Here is a 20,630-nt window from a genome sequence, read left to right on the forward strand (position 1 = left end):
ATTCAAAGCCACCGTGATGCACAAAGAACTTCAGCCATCTGCTGCTTCAAGGGTCCTGCACAGGCACCTTCACTGCATATAATAAGATGCATGTTCTTCTCTTCATTCTAGTCAGGCTTCAGCACAGCACTCAAGCCTCTTCCTTAATTGAAGGCTTGGAGATTCTCTGCAGCTCAGAAAACACCACACAGAATCATTGTCCATTCTCCTTTTCCTTCACCGATTCCTGCATAAAATCTCTAACAAACACAAACCGCAACTTTCAAAAAGCTCTCACTGTCTTAGGTTTGCTCACTATGTATCCCGGAAATATTGGCTTTCTAAAACATTACATTATCTCAATCATCTTTGTACAGCATGGAGCATCTTTCCCCATACATTTGTCCCATATGGTATAGACTTTCGCTAGTAGCACTAGCCTGATTTTCTGCGTCTCCAATGCATGGTTATGTTACATGCTTATAGGAATATGGCATCCCATATCACAGATGCCTTCCCCTGTCTGGTTCGCCCACCCTCTGTTCAATACCTCTTGCCCTTTTTTTCCTCTGAGGACTCTTTGTATGCTTGTTTCAAGTTATCCTCTCCCTCAATCCAGGACATGACAGCATGGTTCTTGAGCAGGAGAGAACAAGACTGGTAATAACAGCTCTTCCACAGGTTTACCAACCATATGGCCGGACCTGGGATTTAACCTGTCCCGTTACCCAAATTCACCTTCTGTCGTGTCTCCTGAGTTATTCGTGTCTCCTGAGTTATTCAGTCCCTTTTATTACTTTTCCTTTCCACAAAATGATGTGGCTTGGACAGGGCATTTTTGTGCCCTCGTCCTTTTGCAAACATGCCTCCCTCTTCTTCTCAGAGTTGGGAGGGTGGGGTATGAAATGGTTTGGAGGACCAAAGGAAGCAAGGAAACCCTTTCCTTGATAAAGTCCATAAGACCCACTTACTTCCTAAGGCAAATAGGTCCCTGGTGTTAAAATCTAAAATACTGGAGGAATGCTTTTTTTTTTTTTTTTTTAAATGTTTACATTAGATTTGTATTTGTATTTCCAACAAAATGATCATAAATAAGCAACATGCAATGAAAATGCACACCGATCTGACAATATGGATCCCATTAAGAAAAAGTAGGGGGGCGTGGCCAGCCGGCGAGCCACGAGGACGTGAATCCTTAAGAGCTCCCGCGGCCGCCTGATATATCCTGCAATAAATCCATTTTTTTCGTCTAGGAACGAAGAAAGAAGGGCACCAGCTGTCTGGCAGGGTGTGGGGAACGCTGGTATGCACTGAGCGGCTGATCCCACTTTGGGAAGAAGATATCTAAGACGAAGTGCTGGGCGGTGTGAGCGGGAACGCACATAGCCAAAATGGCCGACGAGACTCCTTCATCCTGAACGGATACCCCACCTGCTAAGCACACCGCCCTGCGACACTAAGAACAATAGTGCTGCCTGAGAGCGACGTTGCAGCGGTAGACTGGGAGAGGTCTGAATTTGGGCCCATAGCTCGCTGTGTAGAGTGATTGGCGATTTCACATATGAGTCATTGGGGCTCCGACGGGGTCCTGGTCGGGTGCGCAGCCCTGCAACGTAAGAACTAGAAGCCCGGACCCTGAGGGGTGCCGTCCCGGCGATGCGACTGGGGAGCTGCCTTTCGTCTGTGCACCCCGGAGCGCGAATCCTGCTGGGCACCTCCGCCGTCCGCCTGGTCCGCGGTGGTGATTCTGGGACCCCGGACTGGACCAACAACACTCCACTGTCCGGGACTACATTGCCAGCCCCGGACACGAGCGGTGCTCCGGGCGGGGAGGGTGAGGTGGTGTGCCCCCCGCTCGCACAGACAGCCGGTGTGTCTATGACACCTCTGGCACGCTGCCCTAACACACACCCAACGCGGGCTGCTCGTTGGCTGTGGCCGGGGTGGAGACTGGGAACTGTGGTGTGTGCAACCCGCCTTGGCCCGGGAGATCGCCCGACAGGACCGACGCCGTACTGATCGAGAGCGAGGTGAAGGAGCCGACCAATCTGGCGGGCAGCAGGATATACAAGTAAGCGTCCGTCGATTGGGGGAACATATTTGGTCTGATGAACCGGGGCACTGTATCTATACTGGGAAGCACAGGAACGGTCTAATATCCCCTTTAAGTCTGACACAAACGCTTCCAGGATGGCTTCCCATTGAGGTAGTGGGGGTCAAGAAATGAGGCCAGAATCCCTCAAGAAAATAATCATATCAGTGCTGTGGTGCCCCTTATCATTCCTGCCCGCGAACCGCACCCAGGTACTGGTCAGGTTTGGTGCCGGACGGCCTAAGTAATGATCTACTAACATTACAACTAGGAAGCGGTGCTAGAGCGAAGGGGATACCGGCTGCCTGCTGGGAAGCACTACATCCAGATTATAAGACATTTGCATATCAAAGTAAAATTGACACTGCAGTGCTGTTCACAGAACCCTCCTCCCCCTCTGGGACCCCGATCGGAGAGTGATTGCTCTGATCTGTGTCATGCCAGGGATTGGACCAGGGGGCTGGACTGCCATACATCCAGGCAAGCGCTTATCCCCACAGACTGGCTGAGCCCCACATGTGCAAGTCAATAACTGGGTACTTAATGTAAGAGGCCAAACCACAAGGTGGATAGACGGTGAGACCTGGTTCCTTGTGAAGGTACCCTCAATACGCAGGCAGAGCATACTCCCACTTACACCTGTTATCTATCCCAACATGACACATAGAATGCTCCACTTAAGTTGAGTTCCCATATGGTACTGATCGGGGCGTGAGAGACCCCCCGCATCGATCTGGGATCTAATACACAGAAGCAGCGAATACCCTAACAGCCAGTAGTTCAACAACCCGCATACACCCTGGGACGGGTGTGCCACCCCGATTGTGGCTGCGCTGAACCTGCCTTGATCTGATGGGGACCACACCGGCCAGCATACCCCCCATTGTACCCCGCCACGGTCAAAGCCAAACCAAAGATGATATCTCCTCGGGGCGAGATTGAACAGAGTGCTACACCTACAGCAAGCCCCCCAGCCGGTTGGGGCAACCCTGCAACTTGGCTATGATAAGAGACTCCATCATGGGGAAAGATAAAGGCAAGAAGATATCCACACAAAGTACTATAGACCAATTCGCAACCAACACCTCCACCACAGTGATGGACACAGACCCGCCGACGACCTCCGTACCGGAATCCCTCACACGGAAAGATGTGATGGCAGCCATTTCCAACTCTCACTCCTCCATGGAGATGAAGATGGATGGTATCTCGGCGGAGGTGTCTTTTCTTTCGACATGACCTCCAAAAACTATCCTCCCGCACCGGAGAGGTGGAGCACTGCGTCTCAGCAATGGAGGATAACCTTAACAGGACATGTCAATCACTCACAGACAATGGTGCGTCTCAAGACCCTCGAGGTGTGAATAGAAGAGAGCGAAGGGAGATCGCGCCGCAGTAACCTCCGCATCCTGGGCCATCCAGAAAATGCGGATGGTCCCCGCATGGAACTATTTCTAGAACAATGGTTGGCGGACCTCTTTGCTCCAAAATCCTTTTCAAACTTTTTCTCTACTCACCGAATACCTGCAGGAAAGCCGATTCCAGGTGCCTCCCCAGAACGGTATAGCTAAACTTCTAAAGTACCGCGACAGTGACGCTATTCTGCAGATGGCTCGTGCAAAGGGGACAATCGCGCACAGCGGCTCAAGAATTGCATTCTTCCCGGATTACACCCGGGAAATGCAGAAGGCCAGACAGTCCTTCGAATCGCTGAAAAGGAAACTGCACTCCATGAACGTTAAATATGGACTGCTATTCCTGACCCAGTTGAAAATTCAGCACGACGGCACAACCGTGCACTTCTCTGATCCCCGTGAAGCCTGGAAATGGGCAGAAACCCACATTACTGGTAACTTGTACTCGGAAGACCCAGATCCCGGAGGCAGATCCCGACCCAAATGGTAAAACCAGCCTAAAAAATAAGACTCACCGTTGGATGGCAAGAAAACATGTACTACTTACTGCTAGAACGTACCTCTCAACCTTTAGCTTGCTCCATTTGCCCAAGGCCCACTTGTATCAGAAAATACATGTGTGCATGGATAGCAGTCGACTAGGCGTGGTGGAAACTAATTGCAGGGCCCCAGCCACCCTTACAAACAGTTTACTTGCGGTACATAAAACACATTTTAAATTGTAGAATGTGGTTCACTTCATGGATGCAGTGTTTTCCACGTATGTCCTCATCTTATACTGTCCCTGCTCTTTTTTATCTTGTACTTTGCCATGGACAATTGGTTCGGCCAAGTGCAGTGACAATACTACCAGATTGCTGTATTAATTTTAAATTGTTTCTGTAGTTATTACATTAACTGGACCCCAGTTGAAATATCATGCCAGGCTACAACTCCCGAAGGAAGCACACCTAGTGCATGAAAAGACAGGGGATCAGCAAATCACGTATTAGAATTCGGAAAGAGTACATGATTTTTAGCATCTGCTTGATTAATGAAGCAAATGCACTTTGGACATTATATATTTTGTTGTGCTGCTGTCCATATGCACTTTTCTATTTTGTAGCTGGCATTAACAACAGATTGTGTATTTGCTTCTTGCAGAGGGTGCCAATGATTCCTGCAGTGAAGAATCCGACTCTGATGTGTCCGATGTGCCAGAGCTAGATTCAGATATTGAGCTGGAGGCTCAAATCAATTACGATCGTCAGGTCAGTAAACGCACTCGCTATCCAGAATAATTTTCTCGTTTAACCTTGTGCATCAGTCAAAATATGATTGGGCTGGACTGGTTTATTAATTTTAGTGTATTAATTTTATGAAAGTGTTTATAATAGTAACATGGATTAGAGATCCTCTTTGCTTTCTCATATAGAGTAACGCAATACCTAAAGCGGAATCGCTCCTTCACAGGGAAGCACTAGTGAGCCGCCTGACTGGCAAAACCATATATCCTGATGCATTCAAGCATATCAGGGTTTCAGGTGGCAAAGCCTCATTTTCTGTTGCCTCTACCAGGGAATATATAGGGGAACTGTAAGGGTGCAAAGGTAAGGCTCGGACACAATGGTGGCATGTGCTTGGGCAGAAACATTTATTATTCAAGAAAGCGGCAGAAACCTTTATTATTCAAGAAAGGGTTTAAAAATGACTGTCTGCCCCTAGAACTAAGAAGGGTTTCCCTTCCTCAAAGAAAATTGGCAGAATGTCCAAAACTAAAAAGTCTGTCCTTGTTGTGTCTCAAAAGCTTATCTCTGTCCCTAACACTAATAACTTGAACTAACTGTGCAAGGATGATCTCTTCTAAAAGTAAAGTGTTCATTGTGGTTCCAACCAACAGAAAAGTTCCCAGTCTCTCAGGTAATCAAAAACTAATGAAATAAAGAAATGCTCACAAAAGTAGAACTCCAAGACTAGGGTGGTGATCCTTTCCCTAGATGGATTCTTGTTCTATTTTCTTTCCTTTTTGGGCCTCTAATGCCTACATTCTCATAAGCAAATGCCACTGGATAATTCACAAGAATAGCTTTCTTGAATCTACACTGCTTTATCCCAATAACTTAGCACACTCCCATTGCCAAGCGTAGGATTCTTTTGGTTTAATTACACTTCTCTCACTTTGGGTGCAGGGTCCCAGGCTTGCAGTATTCATAACAGCTTGGTTTAGTCTCCTGCCCAGCAATTGGCCTCTCATGTACTTGGGTGCGGGTCCCAGACTCGCAATAGTCTGAATGGCTTTAAGTTTCTGTCTCTCATATGGGTGCGGAACCCAGACTCGCACTTGTGAGGAACCTGAGGGTGTCCTCACCTTTTGTTCCCCAGACGTCTCCTCTCAGGTGTCCAGGCAAAGGCCCTCGCTTTTGGATCCCAACCATGGGGGTGGATATGCGAGGGAGGATCACCTGGGTGGAGGGACCATGGGGAATGGGGAGAGGGCATCCTTGGGTGAGACGCAATATCCCCCCTTTCCCTTTCATAATGAGCCCTCTATCCCTAAAGCCTTTGTGGGATATTGTCAACACTTTCCCTTCTCCTCCTTTCAATCTGTTCCCCAGAAACTACATTGTACTACTGGGACGAGGAAGAGGACAACTAGGAGGACACAGCTTCATTTCATGGACACACACATATATCAGTGACCAAACAGAGGTGACAAGGCTTCATTTATGAAATCGGACACCTTCAAACCCCCTTCTGGTACTGAGATGAGGAAGAGGACTCTGGAGGCATACCAGAGGAGCAACCAGGCATATCTGCCTAATGGAGATCTCCAGAGTCAATTGACAAGGGGGGTCCTGGGAGTCTCTCTGCCAGACATTAGTCCTGGTTACGAGAGACTTACCCAGAGTCTTTAGCTCACTATCTTTCACAGAGAAGTAATATCCCAAACATATCAGTCTTTGTCCTGCCCTGTTCAGCACCGACAAACACTGATATGTTTGGGATATTTCTTCTCTGTGAAAGATAGTGAGCTAAAGACTCTGGGTAAGTCTCTTGTAACCAGGACTAATGTCTGGCAGAGGGACTCCCAGGACCCCCCTTGTTAATTTGCATATTTAAGTAACTTTGGGTCTCACCCTAAGTTACTAGGGGAATCCAGACGTGGACCCCTTGCTCACTATTCCTAGAGAGGCACAGATCCACCCTTGTGATGAGGTCCAACCAGACCGAAACATGTGTCTGGGGATGCTGTTGGTACTCTTGTTCAGAGGAGAATTGCCTAGCATTTCAGTGCGGGACTGCCCCAGGGCAGGACAAAGATTGATATATGTTTGGGATATTTTTTCTCTGTGAAAGTTAGTGAGCTAAAGACTTTGGCTAAGTCTCTTGTAACCAGGACTAATTTCTGGCAGAGGGACTCCCAGGACCCCCCTTGTTTATCTCCAGAGTCAGGCACAAGAAGTCAACGACCCACACCTGGGGTCACTTAACACACCTGAACAATATAAAAATGCCTGGCATTCTGAAGGAGGAACAGGCCTGAGGAAAGGACGCTGGAGAACCAGGAGTCTGGGGCAGTGCTGCGCAGGAGAAAGGGACGCCATAGCCATGGTCGACAATGCAAAGGTCCGGAGGTCTTACCAGCTGCCAAAGCGGGTCTGGAGGGGAGAAACAGTGGAGCTACCTGGGACCTCAGCTGCTGCTGAGAGAAGTCAGGGAAGCGGGCAGTATGTGCAGTAAAGATAGCGAGAGGAAGGCAGAGTCGGGAGAAGCCGGGAAGCAGCAGAAGCCCGGAGAAACATGTTGCAAAGGACGCCAGATGGAAGAACACTGCTGTATGTGACCAGTGAGTGTAGAGCCAATATGCACTCTGACTGGGGCACTCCGGTAAAGTTCTTTGCTGCTGCTGAGTGCAAGGCAAGGTGATTAAAAGTACTGTTGAATGCAGGAAAAAAAATTGAAATATCGAATGAAGTGCAACCGATTGAAGGCTGTTGTGAATACTGAACACTGAACACAGAACAAATGAATGGAAAGAACTTATGAATACCACGCAGATTGAAAAAGTATTGAAAGCAATTGTGAATACCGCACAGAGTAAAAAGGTATTGAACACAGCTGTGAAGGCTGCACAAAGTCAGTTGAATTCTAATGAATGAAATGAAAGCAAAGTAGTGCATGAAACAAGTCAAGCATTATAGCGTATGAAACCAGTAAAGACAAATACAAGAGAGTACTAAGGAGGTACGAAGATGAAAACTTAAAAGTGGCCCAAAGTCCAGAGGGACAGTGTCTGGAGTATGTGACACTGAGGAATTATCCAAGTATCACTGTCAGATGGAACAAGTGGCTAAATGTTGATGGAAGCAGGAAGACAGGGTATCAGTTGCGTGACCTGTATTGGGTGGACCATGTGGTCCAACAACTGCTACTAGAACGAGCGCCCTGTGTGGAAAAAGCTAATTAAAGCATATTTGAAGTCAAGCTCATGTGTTGCTCCATCTTGGTTTGAGAAACTGAAAATTGAAAAAGAGAACTATGTTGATTTTGAAAGCTGGAAGTTTGAACTCTTGGGGGAAGGAACCCCAGACTCTGGAGTTGTCCCAAGGAACTGTTATTTTGGAAGAAAGAAGGTTCGAACTATTTTGAACTTTGGGCAAGGGGAAGCTGTTCCTAAGCCAACAGATGGAAGAAGCTCTGAACTTTCTTTTGAACACTATTCTTTTGACACTGATATCCCTACACATTGTATACAGTCAGTTGTGATGGCACGTATAGATTTTGGACACAGACAGAGACGTAAGATGGACATCCTGACACATACTATCTTTAGTTTTATTTTGGTAGGGAAATCCCACTTTAGCATAGGACAAGTTAGGCCTTACTCCATCCTACCTTTTAAGTTAAATAAAACTTTCAGTATAAACTTTTAATCTGTTGGCTGTGTCTTGCTTCATGATGCCTTCACACACTAGCGTTGTATCTGCTTGGTCTGCTTCCCTGCCAAGCATACAACTGGTTAAGTATTCTTCTCTCACTTTGGCCGTAGGTCCCTGTGGGATGTATTGACCCACTCCGCTGTGCTATGCGGCATCACTGATAGTTATGGTGCAAGAAACAGCAACAATGGCGGCAAAACTCTTGTGCTCGCCAAAAACCTACAAAACCGTGTTTGAACACACAAAAAGATGGATGCACAACCTGCCACCCATGGTGCATGCGTGGTTGGATAGAGCACACACTGCAGAAAATGTGCCAGTGGGCTCCATGACCTGCAAACAGAGTGCAGAGTGAGAAACATCGCTTTGCAAATGAAACTCCAAAATGTGCCTACAAATGACACCTGCTTTGTTGCTAAAAACTCCCAAAATGCCTATACACAACACTTCTCAAGCATTCAAAATCTTGCTTGGCGCTAAAATTCATGTAATCTAATGAAGCATGGCGAATATATAAAGTCCTAAAGTGTAAAGAGTAAAACATTTCTTCAGAAAAACTGGATTGTCTGAAAACTGACAGCCCCTGTTAAAATCTGTGTGCAGTACCTTGGGCTACCTGTGAATGACAACTGTCAGATGAGCTCCTGAGGAAACTTCAAAGTATTGAAACTAAAAGTCTGCCGGATTAGCAAACATAAAAGGATTGTCGCTAAAAGGAATCCAGATCTTAGTTGTGTTTTTGATCCCACAGATTTAAAGCTAAGAAACTAATGTATTTATCTGATTTGATGCAACAGGTTTGGTTTCTGCTGGATTTTCTATTAAGGATAAATTAGCCTGGCTGAGCTGCAACCCTTTGGAAGTGGAAAAACAAGTTTCTTCCAAGGGGAGGAGAAATCCTCTCAGCAGAAACTCACTGGTAGATAATTGTGGGTTAGCCCCGACTTTTGTCTACAGAAAGAGAATGAACAATGGCAGACCTTCAGCCCAGGAAACGCAGGTGTGAAAGGGGTCATAAACTGCTCCTGGAAGGAACTCCCCAAGGGAGGGGGCTGCTCCTGGACTGCAGGGAGAGACAAAGGGGCAGGACCATTTGCTGTTAAGCATGAACAATTTTTAAAGACTCCTAACTTGTGATTCAAAGTGATAAAAAATATAAAAAGGACAGATCTGTTAGTCTAATTTTTGGCTGCACGTTTCAAGAGACGGTAGAACTGTGTAACATGTTCTAGACAGGAATGGCAATATATGTGGTTTTACGTCAACTGTGTTAATGCTAAAATTGTTAAACTTTACACACACATACCTATGGTAAACACACACATTTGGGAAAAGTTGCAGAAAGTTTGGAAATTGTGTTCATGGTGAAAAGGACAAAATTCGGTAGAAAGGTGAAACAAGATCCCAAAGCTGCAGGATTTTGAGGAACAGACACTGCATAAAATATGGAATCTGTGTGTGTGATTTGTGTAGAGGTGACCAATGTAGAAATATGTATTCAGGGTCAAATCAAGATTTTGATACCAGTGGCTAAAGAGAGGTTTCTAAGGACTGTAGAGCAAACCATAAAATGTGACATTATCCGACCTTGATCCAATCATTCAGGTGCAAGGCAGAGATGAGGTTTTGATCCAATCCCAGCTCACAGGGGCAACCTTAGTTAAGCCGGCCCATACACCCATTTTGTGATGTCATTTGAAAGGATGAATAGAGACAGCTGACAACACAACGGGACTGACTGATTCACTCACTTTCCTGATTCCGGCGAAGCACTCTGATCCAGCATTCTACATCCAGCTTTAACATCCTTCAAGATCCAGATACCAAGACTCTTGCCAGCAGTAGAAAACTATTGATATCAGCAAGGCCTAAATCCTCAAACGTATTCTTTCAACCCAGTGAAGCGCTGTGGTGTGAGAAGGCCTTTTGAACTAGTATCCTGAAACTCTCTGGCTTGCTACAACAAGGCTTGCCTGAGGAACTCGCTATCCAGCTGATTGAAATACCCCCAAACAAAAAGGGTAGATCCTGTGCAAATCCGGTGACCGGCCTAGCTGATCCAGTCCCGCGCCTGATGTGCTGTCCTTCCTTGAATGACCAGAACTGACGGTCCAATTTAATTACTTATTCTGAGTATTGATAGGAAGAACAGTGACCCATAATATATCTGCATTGTATGATCCCTATCTCAAACCCATCCCATCTTTCATTCAGAACCATAGTATTGCTAGAACAATCTTTGCGCTGACTCTTTTCTTATCTGTGTTATTAAACCATAACTTCTTATTGATTTGATTAAGAAAAGTAAATCCCAGGAACAAGTAGAGTATCCACAACAGGCGGGTTACGCTGATCACGTGACTGTAAGATCCATATGTGGCATTCGCTTTTTCATAGTCCTAATCTAGTGTAATCAAACCCATCTGTCATTTTCAAAGTGCATTTCTGGTTTCCATTCTTGCGCCTATTTTGCAAAAGCGACTCCTACTAAAACCCCTATAACTCCCTCCGTTTTTATGATAGAAGCGAAATTTTAACTCCTACTTGCACCTAACATCCTTAGCTATCCATAGAACCCTAAACACAATTATAGCGAATATCGCGTGAGGAAAAATTTGCCGCGAATTGAAATTCTGAAAGCATTTACACGTGTGAATTAGCTTTAAATTACTTCCCACTTGGACTTTGAGATTTCAAATGTTTCATTTTGACTAAATCATTGTTTGTGATTGTGTGCAACTGTTCAAAGCGGCTCTCGTAGGAATTTATAATAATTTAAGTATTTTTGACCACATTTGGTGTTTTTGCTCAGTCAATTCAAAAGACAATTTCAAAGCCATACTGACAGCTAAAAAGTCAATCCAGTTTTTCTCTTGTGTTTGAAGGGGGAAGGTGGGAGTGATATTCTGTTTGATATGTGCTATTTCTGAATACCTGCTCTCTCCTCATACCTAATTAATTGCCTATTGGTGGGTTGAGGGGTGTGGCAGGGGGAACCTCTAACGATAGTGCTATCTATTCCAAACCAACCCAAAAGTATTCTTTTCTGTGCTGCATTTGTTTTTGTGCTCATTGCTTGATTCCTAGTGCATTAAAGATATTATTCTGTGTTCTGTCACCCCATTGGTGATTATTGTTTACCTATTAAAATATATTGTGATTTTAAATTCTAAATATATAAATAAATATTTACCTTTGCAAACTAGCCTGATTCCTGGTTCAGTGTGACTGGGTGGGTCTCAGGAGAAGGGTGTGATATGAGTGGTATATCGTTCAGAATATTGAACTTCTAGATAAAATAAATAAGGATTTCATTTGCGCACTACATGCTGGGCGTGACTTGGGTGTGTGCCGGATTGAAACCACTTACATCCCAGACTCGCAATATTCAGAACGGGGATCCCAGGCCCTCCTATTTCCATTCCGCCTTCACCACCTTGCTTCCTCTGACCTCCATCACCTCTCTGGTAACCTGCGTACCTGTGTTGTCTTTTCTCTGCAGGTACCAGCATTTCTCGAGCAGCTGCTTCCTTTCTTGGGGCTCCGGTAGTGTTTGAGGAGCAGACGCTCTTGCGAAGTGTGCTTCTTCCTGGATGCATGTAGTCACTCTCTGGCGCGTTGCCGGTGCGTGGGATGCCCGGAGGTGTGACTCTGCAATAGCCCAAGCTGTTCTTCGGTCCTGGATCATGTTTTGGTTCTCCCTCTCCTCCTCTCATGGCTGCCCTTCTGGCCTTTGTCTGCTCGGGCAGTGCACGGCTGACTGATGTTCTCTCTCTCTCAGCGTCTCAGATGAGCTGTCTTTGAGCTCCCGCGTTGGATCGTTGAACTGCTCTAGGCCATTCACACATGGTCAGAGTCTAAAGCGTTCTCTCTGCTTTTTCAGATTGATCCTTGGACTCTTCTTCACAGTACTCAAAATAGAACTACATTTACTTCGCATTTTCCGAAGTTTTAGTCTTGTCAAGTATATTAGATTGACTAGCTTGACAATAGAACATAATAGCCATATTAAAAGAAGTGGAAGGAGGATTTATGTTTGCCTAAGGGTTTAGATGTATTGATGCAGGGGTATAATGGTCTGTTCTGAGAATGGTTGTCCGCAATCCCTCAGGGGGCTTACCTCCTCATGTGATCCTCCCTCTGTGCAACACCCACAGGGGGACTGTTGTACTGTGGAAGCACCGCCCTGGCCCCATGGGAAAGATCTTCACTAGGGGAGAAGGGACAACATCCTCTGATTCGTTTTAGGGCGCAGACAACCCCTTTAGAGCTGCACACTGTGATTTAGAAATTGCACAGATACGTTTTGAGATGGGTTAAGACTAAAAAATCCCTCAAGGAATTTCTTCACCAAAGCGTGGAGACAGATCTGATGTAGGACCGGTACCACAGAGTTGTGTCTGAGGACGTCTCTGCTAAAATAACACTGGAACTTGTGTAACTGTTGGATTCTCTGAGATCAATTGATGCCACTGTGATTTGTGTCTCACTTACACATACCCTGTCTTAATAATCTTTGTTTGGCAAATGTTGACATTGAAGACCTACAGGGATGTACAACAGCCCTCTGTGCGTTTCTAAAGTCTGTTTGGCCCAGTACATTGCCACTTTCAGATCTTAGAATTTGTAACACATCTTTTCACTTTCACAAAGAAGTCTCAGGATGAGGGCGCAGAAAGGGAATTTTAGTTAAAATTGAGGTTGTTTATTCAGCAATGCTATAAGAAGTCTAATGATGATTACATTCAGGCATACTCAAACATATTTGCAGATGTGTGCAGCTATGCAGTTCCTAATTGTACAGACTCCCTGTCTATCGCTTTTCCGAGGCGACTGGTATAGAAAAAGGTGGAACTGTGGGAGGAGCTGTTTAATTATGCTCTGCTTTTGTGATCTTCTGGGGAAATTTAAAGGGAACACATTTGCTTTCTCTCGTATAGCAGAAGAGGGCAATGCAGGGAATTGCTAATGCAGGGAATTGCTGATGCAGATCCATGGACCTAACAGTGTAGATATGAAGGTCATATAGGGTACAACTCACAGTAACCTACCTGGAACAGAAGCATAGTCCTAGATCTACCAACTAAATTATGAATAACATTGGGTACATCTTTACCTTTCTAGCCCTTATCCCCTGCCCATAGCCCTGTGTATCCCCTCTGTGTCAGCTGAGGGATCACCAGATACATCATGGTTCACAAAGTTGGGTTTTATCTGGTTTATTGTACAGCACAAAATATGTTGACGGCATGGGATGGACTGGGCAAGCGAATAAGGGGTTTTCAAAGACATCAAAAGAAATCGGTTTCAACTTGCTTGAGGACCACAGTACTTCACCACATCCATCGCTTCTTTGGGGTTTCACCTCCTGGCAGTCAGAGGAATGTCTATCGAAGTCATGGGGTTTTAAGTTCCCTCTGCACTTCTTCTTTCTTGGCCTTCTTGGTTCTTTCTGCTGCCATTGTTGTAGTCCAGATAGGTGGTCTCCTCCCCTGCTAGATGCAAGAGATATGCGTTTGTTTCATATGCTGCCAGACAGGGTTTACCAAATACCACTCTATGGAGTGTCGGTGAGAGCCCCAGGATGCAGGTTGTGGACTGTGCCACAGTCACTGTCAACAAAAAGTGATCCTATGTCTGATGATCTGGTACTCTCTAGAACCTTCACTTATTCTCTGACCTCCTCTTTCCTCCACTTAGTCCGGAATGCCCCACAATGATCCGACCTATCCCCTTCCGCTCTTCGCTTCCCTCCTCCTCCCCTGGGTGATTCAGTTCTTTCACCTTATTTACTCTTGTTCTTTGCGCTTTGCTAGTCACTTGTCAGTACTCCCCTCTCTACCTTCACCTCTTATCATCCTAGGTTGTGCCACTGCCTGCCTCCCTCAATGTCTATGTCCCTCTCCAGTCGTTTCCACTCTCTGATCTCTTCACCATCCCTTCCAATTTCTGTACCATTCTCCAAGTCTTTCTTTTCTCCTTTCTGCTTTTCACCTCTTCTTCTCCTCCCCTCTCCAGATATTTCCTCTCCTATTTCTCTCTCCACATTCTCCTTAATCCATTTGCTTTTGCAACTCCCAGATCACATTTCATCTCTCCCTCTCATCTCTTCTCACTTCCCCCACCTCTATTCTCCTGACACCTGAACTGCACTAAGAGAAGGCTGCTTTTATAGTAGCTTGAACCTTCCTACCGAAGCCATGCAGTCTAAACCACACTCAAATGTGGTACTTTGGTGGATCCAGGAAGCGATTGGTTGCTGGATTTCAAAAAGCTTTTCTCAACTGTTGTTGTTTTGAGCCTTACGGGATGGCTCCACAGACAGAACCCTAAGGAGTGTTGTCTGCCAAATTGGATCTCCATCTGATGATGATTGCCTGTCCCAGTTTCTGAGATTGTCATCTGAACAGTACAGTGACTGCTGGAATTCATCAGCAACCCTCTTGCCAGAGCAAACTAAATGTCAACTTTCCTGTTTAGAAGACCATACTGAATGCTCATTATTTGCAAGCAGCGGAACCTGGCAAATACACAATTCCTTGCTGGCCCCCCAAAGTCCAGTTGGTTGACGTTGGTACAGTGCTGTTGAAAAATCCTCCTTTGTGAAAATTTCTCTCTGCGAGGTCGATGCATATTCCACGCCTGCCCCTGCAAATGCCACTACAACCTTGTGTTACTTAGATGCAGGGCAGTGTTTGGACAGTTAAGTGCTTGCAACACTGTTTCCCCTTTCTGTGTGGTGGGTGATGAGAGTAAGGGGAAGGGTCAGAGATATAGTGCAAATTGGTCCCCAGTGGTTATGAAAGTTCTGTAGCGAGAGGGGGGTAGTTCCGACGATACATGCATGGGGTCATATTTAGAGAACATGGGTGGTTAAAAGCTTGAGCTTTTGTCTTCCTTCCCCAAAGACTCGTACCTCCTCCTTGGCTGACAGATTATTCTGAATACCTCTAATCAGTACTTACACGTCTTGGTCCTGACTCCTCCTCTCCCTTGCTGCCACACAGGATCTCAAATCTCTCTGTCCTAGGATCTCCTTGCCTGGGGAAGTGCGTCTGCTCAGGCAGGCAAGGTGCCTGCTGGGTGCCCCTCGATTCCTCCTCTGGGCCCTATGCCATATAGCTGTTGGTTACACCTTCCTCCCATGGCCACCCCAGCCTCATCACCCAGCCTAAAACCTGTGACTTCATTACACCTCTCTACATGTCCATCCAGGTGTACACTTAGTAGTGTGTCTTTCTAATTGAATCCATATTATTGTACTGATTACTGTATCACCTTGTTTTAAGGTGCTCTGTTGCTTCACAACTAGGTTTGTACTATATAAAACCAGAACAGCACCTATACATTTACTTTCCATTCACTAGGGTGTGTCACGTCCTCTTTTATCGCTCATCTTCTTTGCATATAGCCACTGAGCCTTGCCTATAGCTACCAGTTTTATGACGCAACCCTTCTGTGTGGAATCTAGCACATCACTGTTAATAATGTTCTTGTAGAAGATGTAATTGCTTGTGGCTGTTGTCCTTGTGGCCATGCTCTTGTCACTTTCCCTGGAACAAGACTGCACGCAATAATGGTACACTGTTGGCTGCTTCTCAAGTTAATAATTCCCTGAAAGACAAGAGGTCATTCTGTTTTACATTTACTTTTGTCTCAACCAATGAATATGTGCCACGCAGCCTCTCACTCCACACCCCATACATTTTGATTGCAAGGATGCAAGATTTAATGCCCTGAACACACCCATGGCAATTTACAACCCCCTACCTCTCTGGAGCTAATTCACAGTATGAAAAGAGGTCACCCTGTTTTATATTTTTATGGTCTCAAATGGGAGATGAGCATCATCTAGCCCTTACCCTCCCTAGACATGATCACACTTTTTGACTCTGGGGTTGCAAGATATCATGTCCCAAGCACACCCATATTGATTTGAATGCCCTGCCTTTCAGGGGTTCACCGAGAGTAAGCTACCTTCACATCCTGTTTTACCGTTAATCTGGTCCCAAACAATAAATATGCACCATACAGCCCCTTACTGTACACCCAAACACTTTTTTATTGTGGGGATGCAGGATATCCTGGTCCAAGAGTCACAGTTTCCCTTGCCGATGATCAGAGCCCTCGTAAGTCTTGGATGCTGTGCTCCTCCTCCCCAAAGGAACTATCCCAGTATACTATTAAACAGTCTGTGTGACCAGGTCCCCCAGGCAGCACACCTCTCTGGAACCAGTGGCAATAATATCACAGTACCTGCAGAGATAACACAATTATAATATGAGATAGGCCAATACCAATAACCACATAAGGCAATAGTAGTGTCCATACAGTTTTCAGACAATGTCCTTACCCCTTTTCAGTAGGTTCCCGATGTCTAGAAACTCCAGTGACTGATCCTTATGCCTTACCTAATGATAACCCTAATCCTAAATACGTATGAAGCAGAAAGAAGAATATGCAAACACCAGCATACACAGTTCTGTGGCTCCGTGGAGAAACAGTTGTGAGACACCGATCACCTGAACAAGTGAGCCTTTTATACATATTGGCAGGGAAGCACGTGAAGCCAGAAAAAAAGGGAAGGACCTAATACGGCATGACATCACACATACATGCCAACCCTCCCGATTTAGGCGGGAAACTCCTGATTTTTTTCATTAAAAACAGTGCTATTTTTTACTGTCTCCTGCCTAAAATAACAATATCCCCAATGCATTCCTATGGAGAAAATGTATTCTCCCAATTTCGGTGCTGAAATCTCCCTCTTCGGGGCTTCGGAATGTTGGCATGTCTGGTCACACATCATGCCGGGAAGGAAACTTGATAACGGACAGGTACCGCAGTGTCGGGAATCAACCAGACGCCACAGCAACCTGTATCGTGGTCGGGCCGAAGTCCATCGCGGGCATGGGTGTCCGATGCCCCACCGGTGTGGCGGTGCCTGGATCCAGCTACTGGGATGCGCAGCGGCAGCAGCTTTGGCAGCCGCCTACTAAGATGTGCAGGTAGGCGCGATGGCTACTGTTGTGCCGGCTGCCGATTGCTAACCGCATTCCCTCTTCTTGGTGAGTGAATTAGTCAGTCCCTTTGAGTTGTCAGCTGTCTCCCAAGACCACTTCCCCGTGGAAAAAGAGGAGCGGGTTTGCAAGGTTTCTTTTTATGGAGTATTTTAGTCAAACTTGATGCCATTGTGGTGAGATGCCCAAGAATGTTCCTCAATTCCATACCCCTACCAATGAACCAGGTATTATAGAGTCCTACCTCGGCAACGTGAGTCTATGATGTACTGCACTTCGTAGTCTTCTTGGGGCCCCACTGCAGGAAATGATGAAGATAAGTCTTGGGGGTACTTGTAAGACTGAACCGCCATCTTCAGAAGGGGTACGTGGAAAACAGGATGCTTCCTGTAGTGAGAGGGTAGGTCCAGTTAAATAGCCACCAGATTAATAATACAGGAAATGGAGAAAGGATCAATGTGTCATGGCTTGAACTTCTTGGAACATGCAGGATGTCTAATGTGCGCAGTGGATAACCATACGCGATCACCCTTCTTATAAAGAGGTGCTGCTTCTCTTATCGGCGTAGTGCTGCGCCAAAAACAAATGCTTTTTGCTGTTCTGGATTCCCACGGAAATTAACATTGGGCCTCATTACGATAGTGGCAGCCACGGTATGAACGGTGCCGATAAGGCACTGGCACCGTTCAGACCGGGCCGCCACATTACGAGTGCTGCCGGGTGCCGCTCTGCACGCCTGGCCAGACCAGGCGTGCAGAGCGGCACCTGCGAGCAGAACAGGATGGTAGCAACGGTACCGTTATGAACACTACCGTTGCTAACATCCTCCACATTCCCATTTAGCCCTATGGAGACTCAAATGGGAATGGGGACGTACCGGCTCCGGGTCCCGCGCAAGGGGAATTACTGGGCCCGCCAAAGTCGGAATGGCCCGGTAATTCCCCTTTCGCGGGACCCGGAGCGGACCAAAGTTTGGGGGTAGCCATGCCGGTATGAACGGCATGGCTATCTCCAACCTCGTAATGAGGCCCATTGTATCTGTTCTTTGACAGAAGGCACCTTTTAGGTGAAGGTTGTTACCAAAGGACGTAAAAGGGGATGGTAACCATAAGATGAGACCTGGTATGAATCATTGTAGGCAAATTCCACCAGGGGAATAAGGTCCATCCACCATTCTTCAATAAGATCGTCACAGGTTAACAACTTAATTACGTCTAGTTTCAAAAGACTGAAGCTGCCAGGGCATTTAACCTCATCCCATGCTTTCTATTCCTTGTATGTTTGACACAGCTTTGTATTGAACCCATTATCCTGTTTTGTTTTTCCCAGGCACTTTGAAGCCGCAGACTTAAGCCGCAAGTAAGAAAAACTAAAAAGATAAAAATTAATGCCTGAAAGTCAGGGGGTTGAGTTAACATGGGTGCGCTTTCCTATGATATCTTGTATCCTCATAAAAAGGTTAGGGTGCACAAGAAGGGGCTGTGTGGTGCATTTATACTGCATGAGAGGTGAGAATATATATAAAACAGGATGACCTGGTATTCTTACTCTGCGTAAATCCCTGAAAGGCAGGGGATGAGAATTACCCTAGGTGTGCTTAAGCCAAGATATCTTGCATCCTCGCAATAAAGTGGGGGCCAGGATGGGCCTACACGGTGCATATTCATTGATTGGGACTTGGATAAATATAATACAGGATGACCTATTATACTACTCTTGATTAACCCCTAAAAGAAAAGGGTTGCAAATGATCATGTGATCCTTTGGGCCGCGATATCTTGCATCTGCATTATAAAAAAGGGCTATGGTGTCCAGGAAGCGGCTATATGGTTCAGATATATTGCTTGGGACCAGAATAAAATCAAAGCAGGATGGCGTGGTATCTTACTCTTGGTTAAACCCATGAAAGACCGTGGATGGAAGTTCCCATGGGTGTGCTCGCACCAATGTATCTTGCATGCCCAAAATAAAAAAAAGATATATATGCTTAGGGAGAGGCAACATAGTGCCTATATATTATTAGGAACAGAGTAAATCTAAAACGGGATTACCTGGTATTTAGTTCTGGGTTAATACCTGAAAGGAAGTGGAATGGAAATGGCCATAGGTGTGTTCAGACAATGATATCGTGTACCTCCACAATAATAAAAATGAGGGGGTGTCCAGGAAAGGCATACGTAGTGCATATTCATTGCTTGGGACATGAACAAAACTAAAACAGAATGGCATAGTATCTTACTCCAGGTTAACCCCTGAACTAAAACAGAATGGCCTAGTATCTTACTCCAGGTTAACCCCTGAAAGAGGATGGGGATGCAAACTACCATGGTGGTGCTCAGGCCATGGTATCTTGCATCCCTAGAATAAAAACGTATTGGGGTTCTTAGTGGGGGCTATATGGTGCACATCTGTTGTTTGGGACAAGAGTAAATCTAAAACAGGATGATTTTATATCTTTCTCTGGGTCAACTCTTGAAAGGCAGGGGATGTGAACTATCTTGAATGTTTTCGGGTTTGTTGCTTTGCAGCCCCAGAATAATAAAGGTTTAGGGTGTCCAAGGATGGTCTACATGGCACATAGCCATAGTTTGTAACCAGAGTGTATATAGTAAACAGGATCACATAGTCTCTTACTCCGGTTTAACTCCTGAATGCCAGGGTGTGTGAATTAGCATGGGTGTGTTCAGGCCATTAATTTTTGCACTCCCAAAATAGAAATCTATGGGGGTTGTCCAGGATGGGCCTACATGTTGCATATTCGATTGGGAACGGAATAAATATATAATGGGATGAGCTGGTATCTTACTTTAGGTTAACCCTTGAAAAGGCAAGGGATGCGAATTATCGTGTGTATCTTTGGGCTACGATATCTTGCATTCCCAAAATAAAAAAAGGTGTGAATGTCCATGAAGGTGCTGTATGGTGCATATCTATTGTTTTGGATCAGAGTACATTTAAAACAGGATGGCCTGATATCTAACTCTGGGTTAAACCTGTGAAAGGGAAGGGAATGCAAATTACCCTGGGGATTCTTCGGCCATGGTATCTTGTATCCCTAGGATAAAAAGAATTGGGGTGCTTGGAGATGGCTTATATGGTGTCCATCTATCACATGAGACAAGGGTAACTCTAAGATGGGTGATCTGGTATCCTACTTTGGAGTTAAACCTGGAAAGACAGGTGATGCAAACTCCAATCGATGTGT

At 45.6% G+C, this 20,630-nt stretch overlaps 1 protein-coding gene across 3 annotated transcripts in view; it reads left to right on the top strand.

Moving 5' to 3' along the window:
- Nucleotides 1-20,630, top strand: part of EML6 (EMAP like 6) — a 3,038,586-nt gene that overhangs the window by 924,929 nt on the left and 2,093,027 nt on the right. For all 3 annotated transcript variants that reach the window (XM_069608236.1, XM_069608238.1, XM_069608237.1), the window contains exon 12: nt 4,630-4,736. In XM_069608236.1, coding sequence (XP_069464337.1) covers nt 4,630-4,736 — 107 coding nt within the window. The remainder of the gene's footprint in view (nt 1-4,629; nt 4,737-20,630) is intronic.

Source organism: Ambystoma mexicanum, chromosome 4q (assembly GCF_040938575.1).
Source record: "Ambystoma mexicanum isolate Mex_15411 chromosome 4q, UKY_AmexF1_1, whole genome shotgun sequence".
NCBI classification, from domain to species: domain Eukaryota; kingdom Metazoa; phylum Chordata; class Amphibia; order Caudata; family Ambystomatidae; genus Ambystoma; species Ambystoma mexicanum.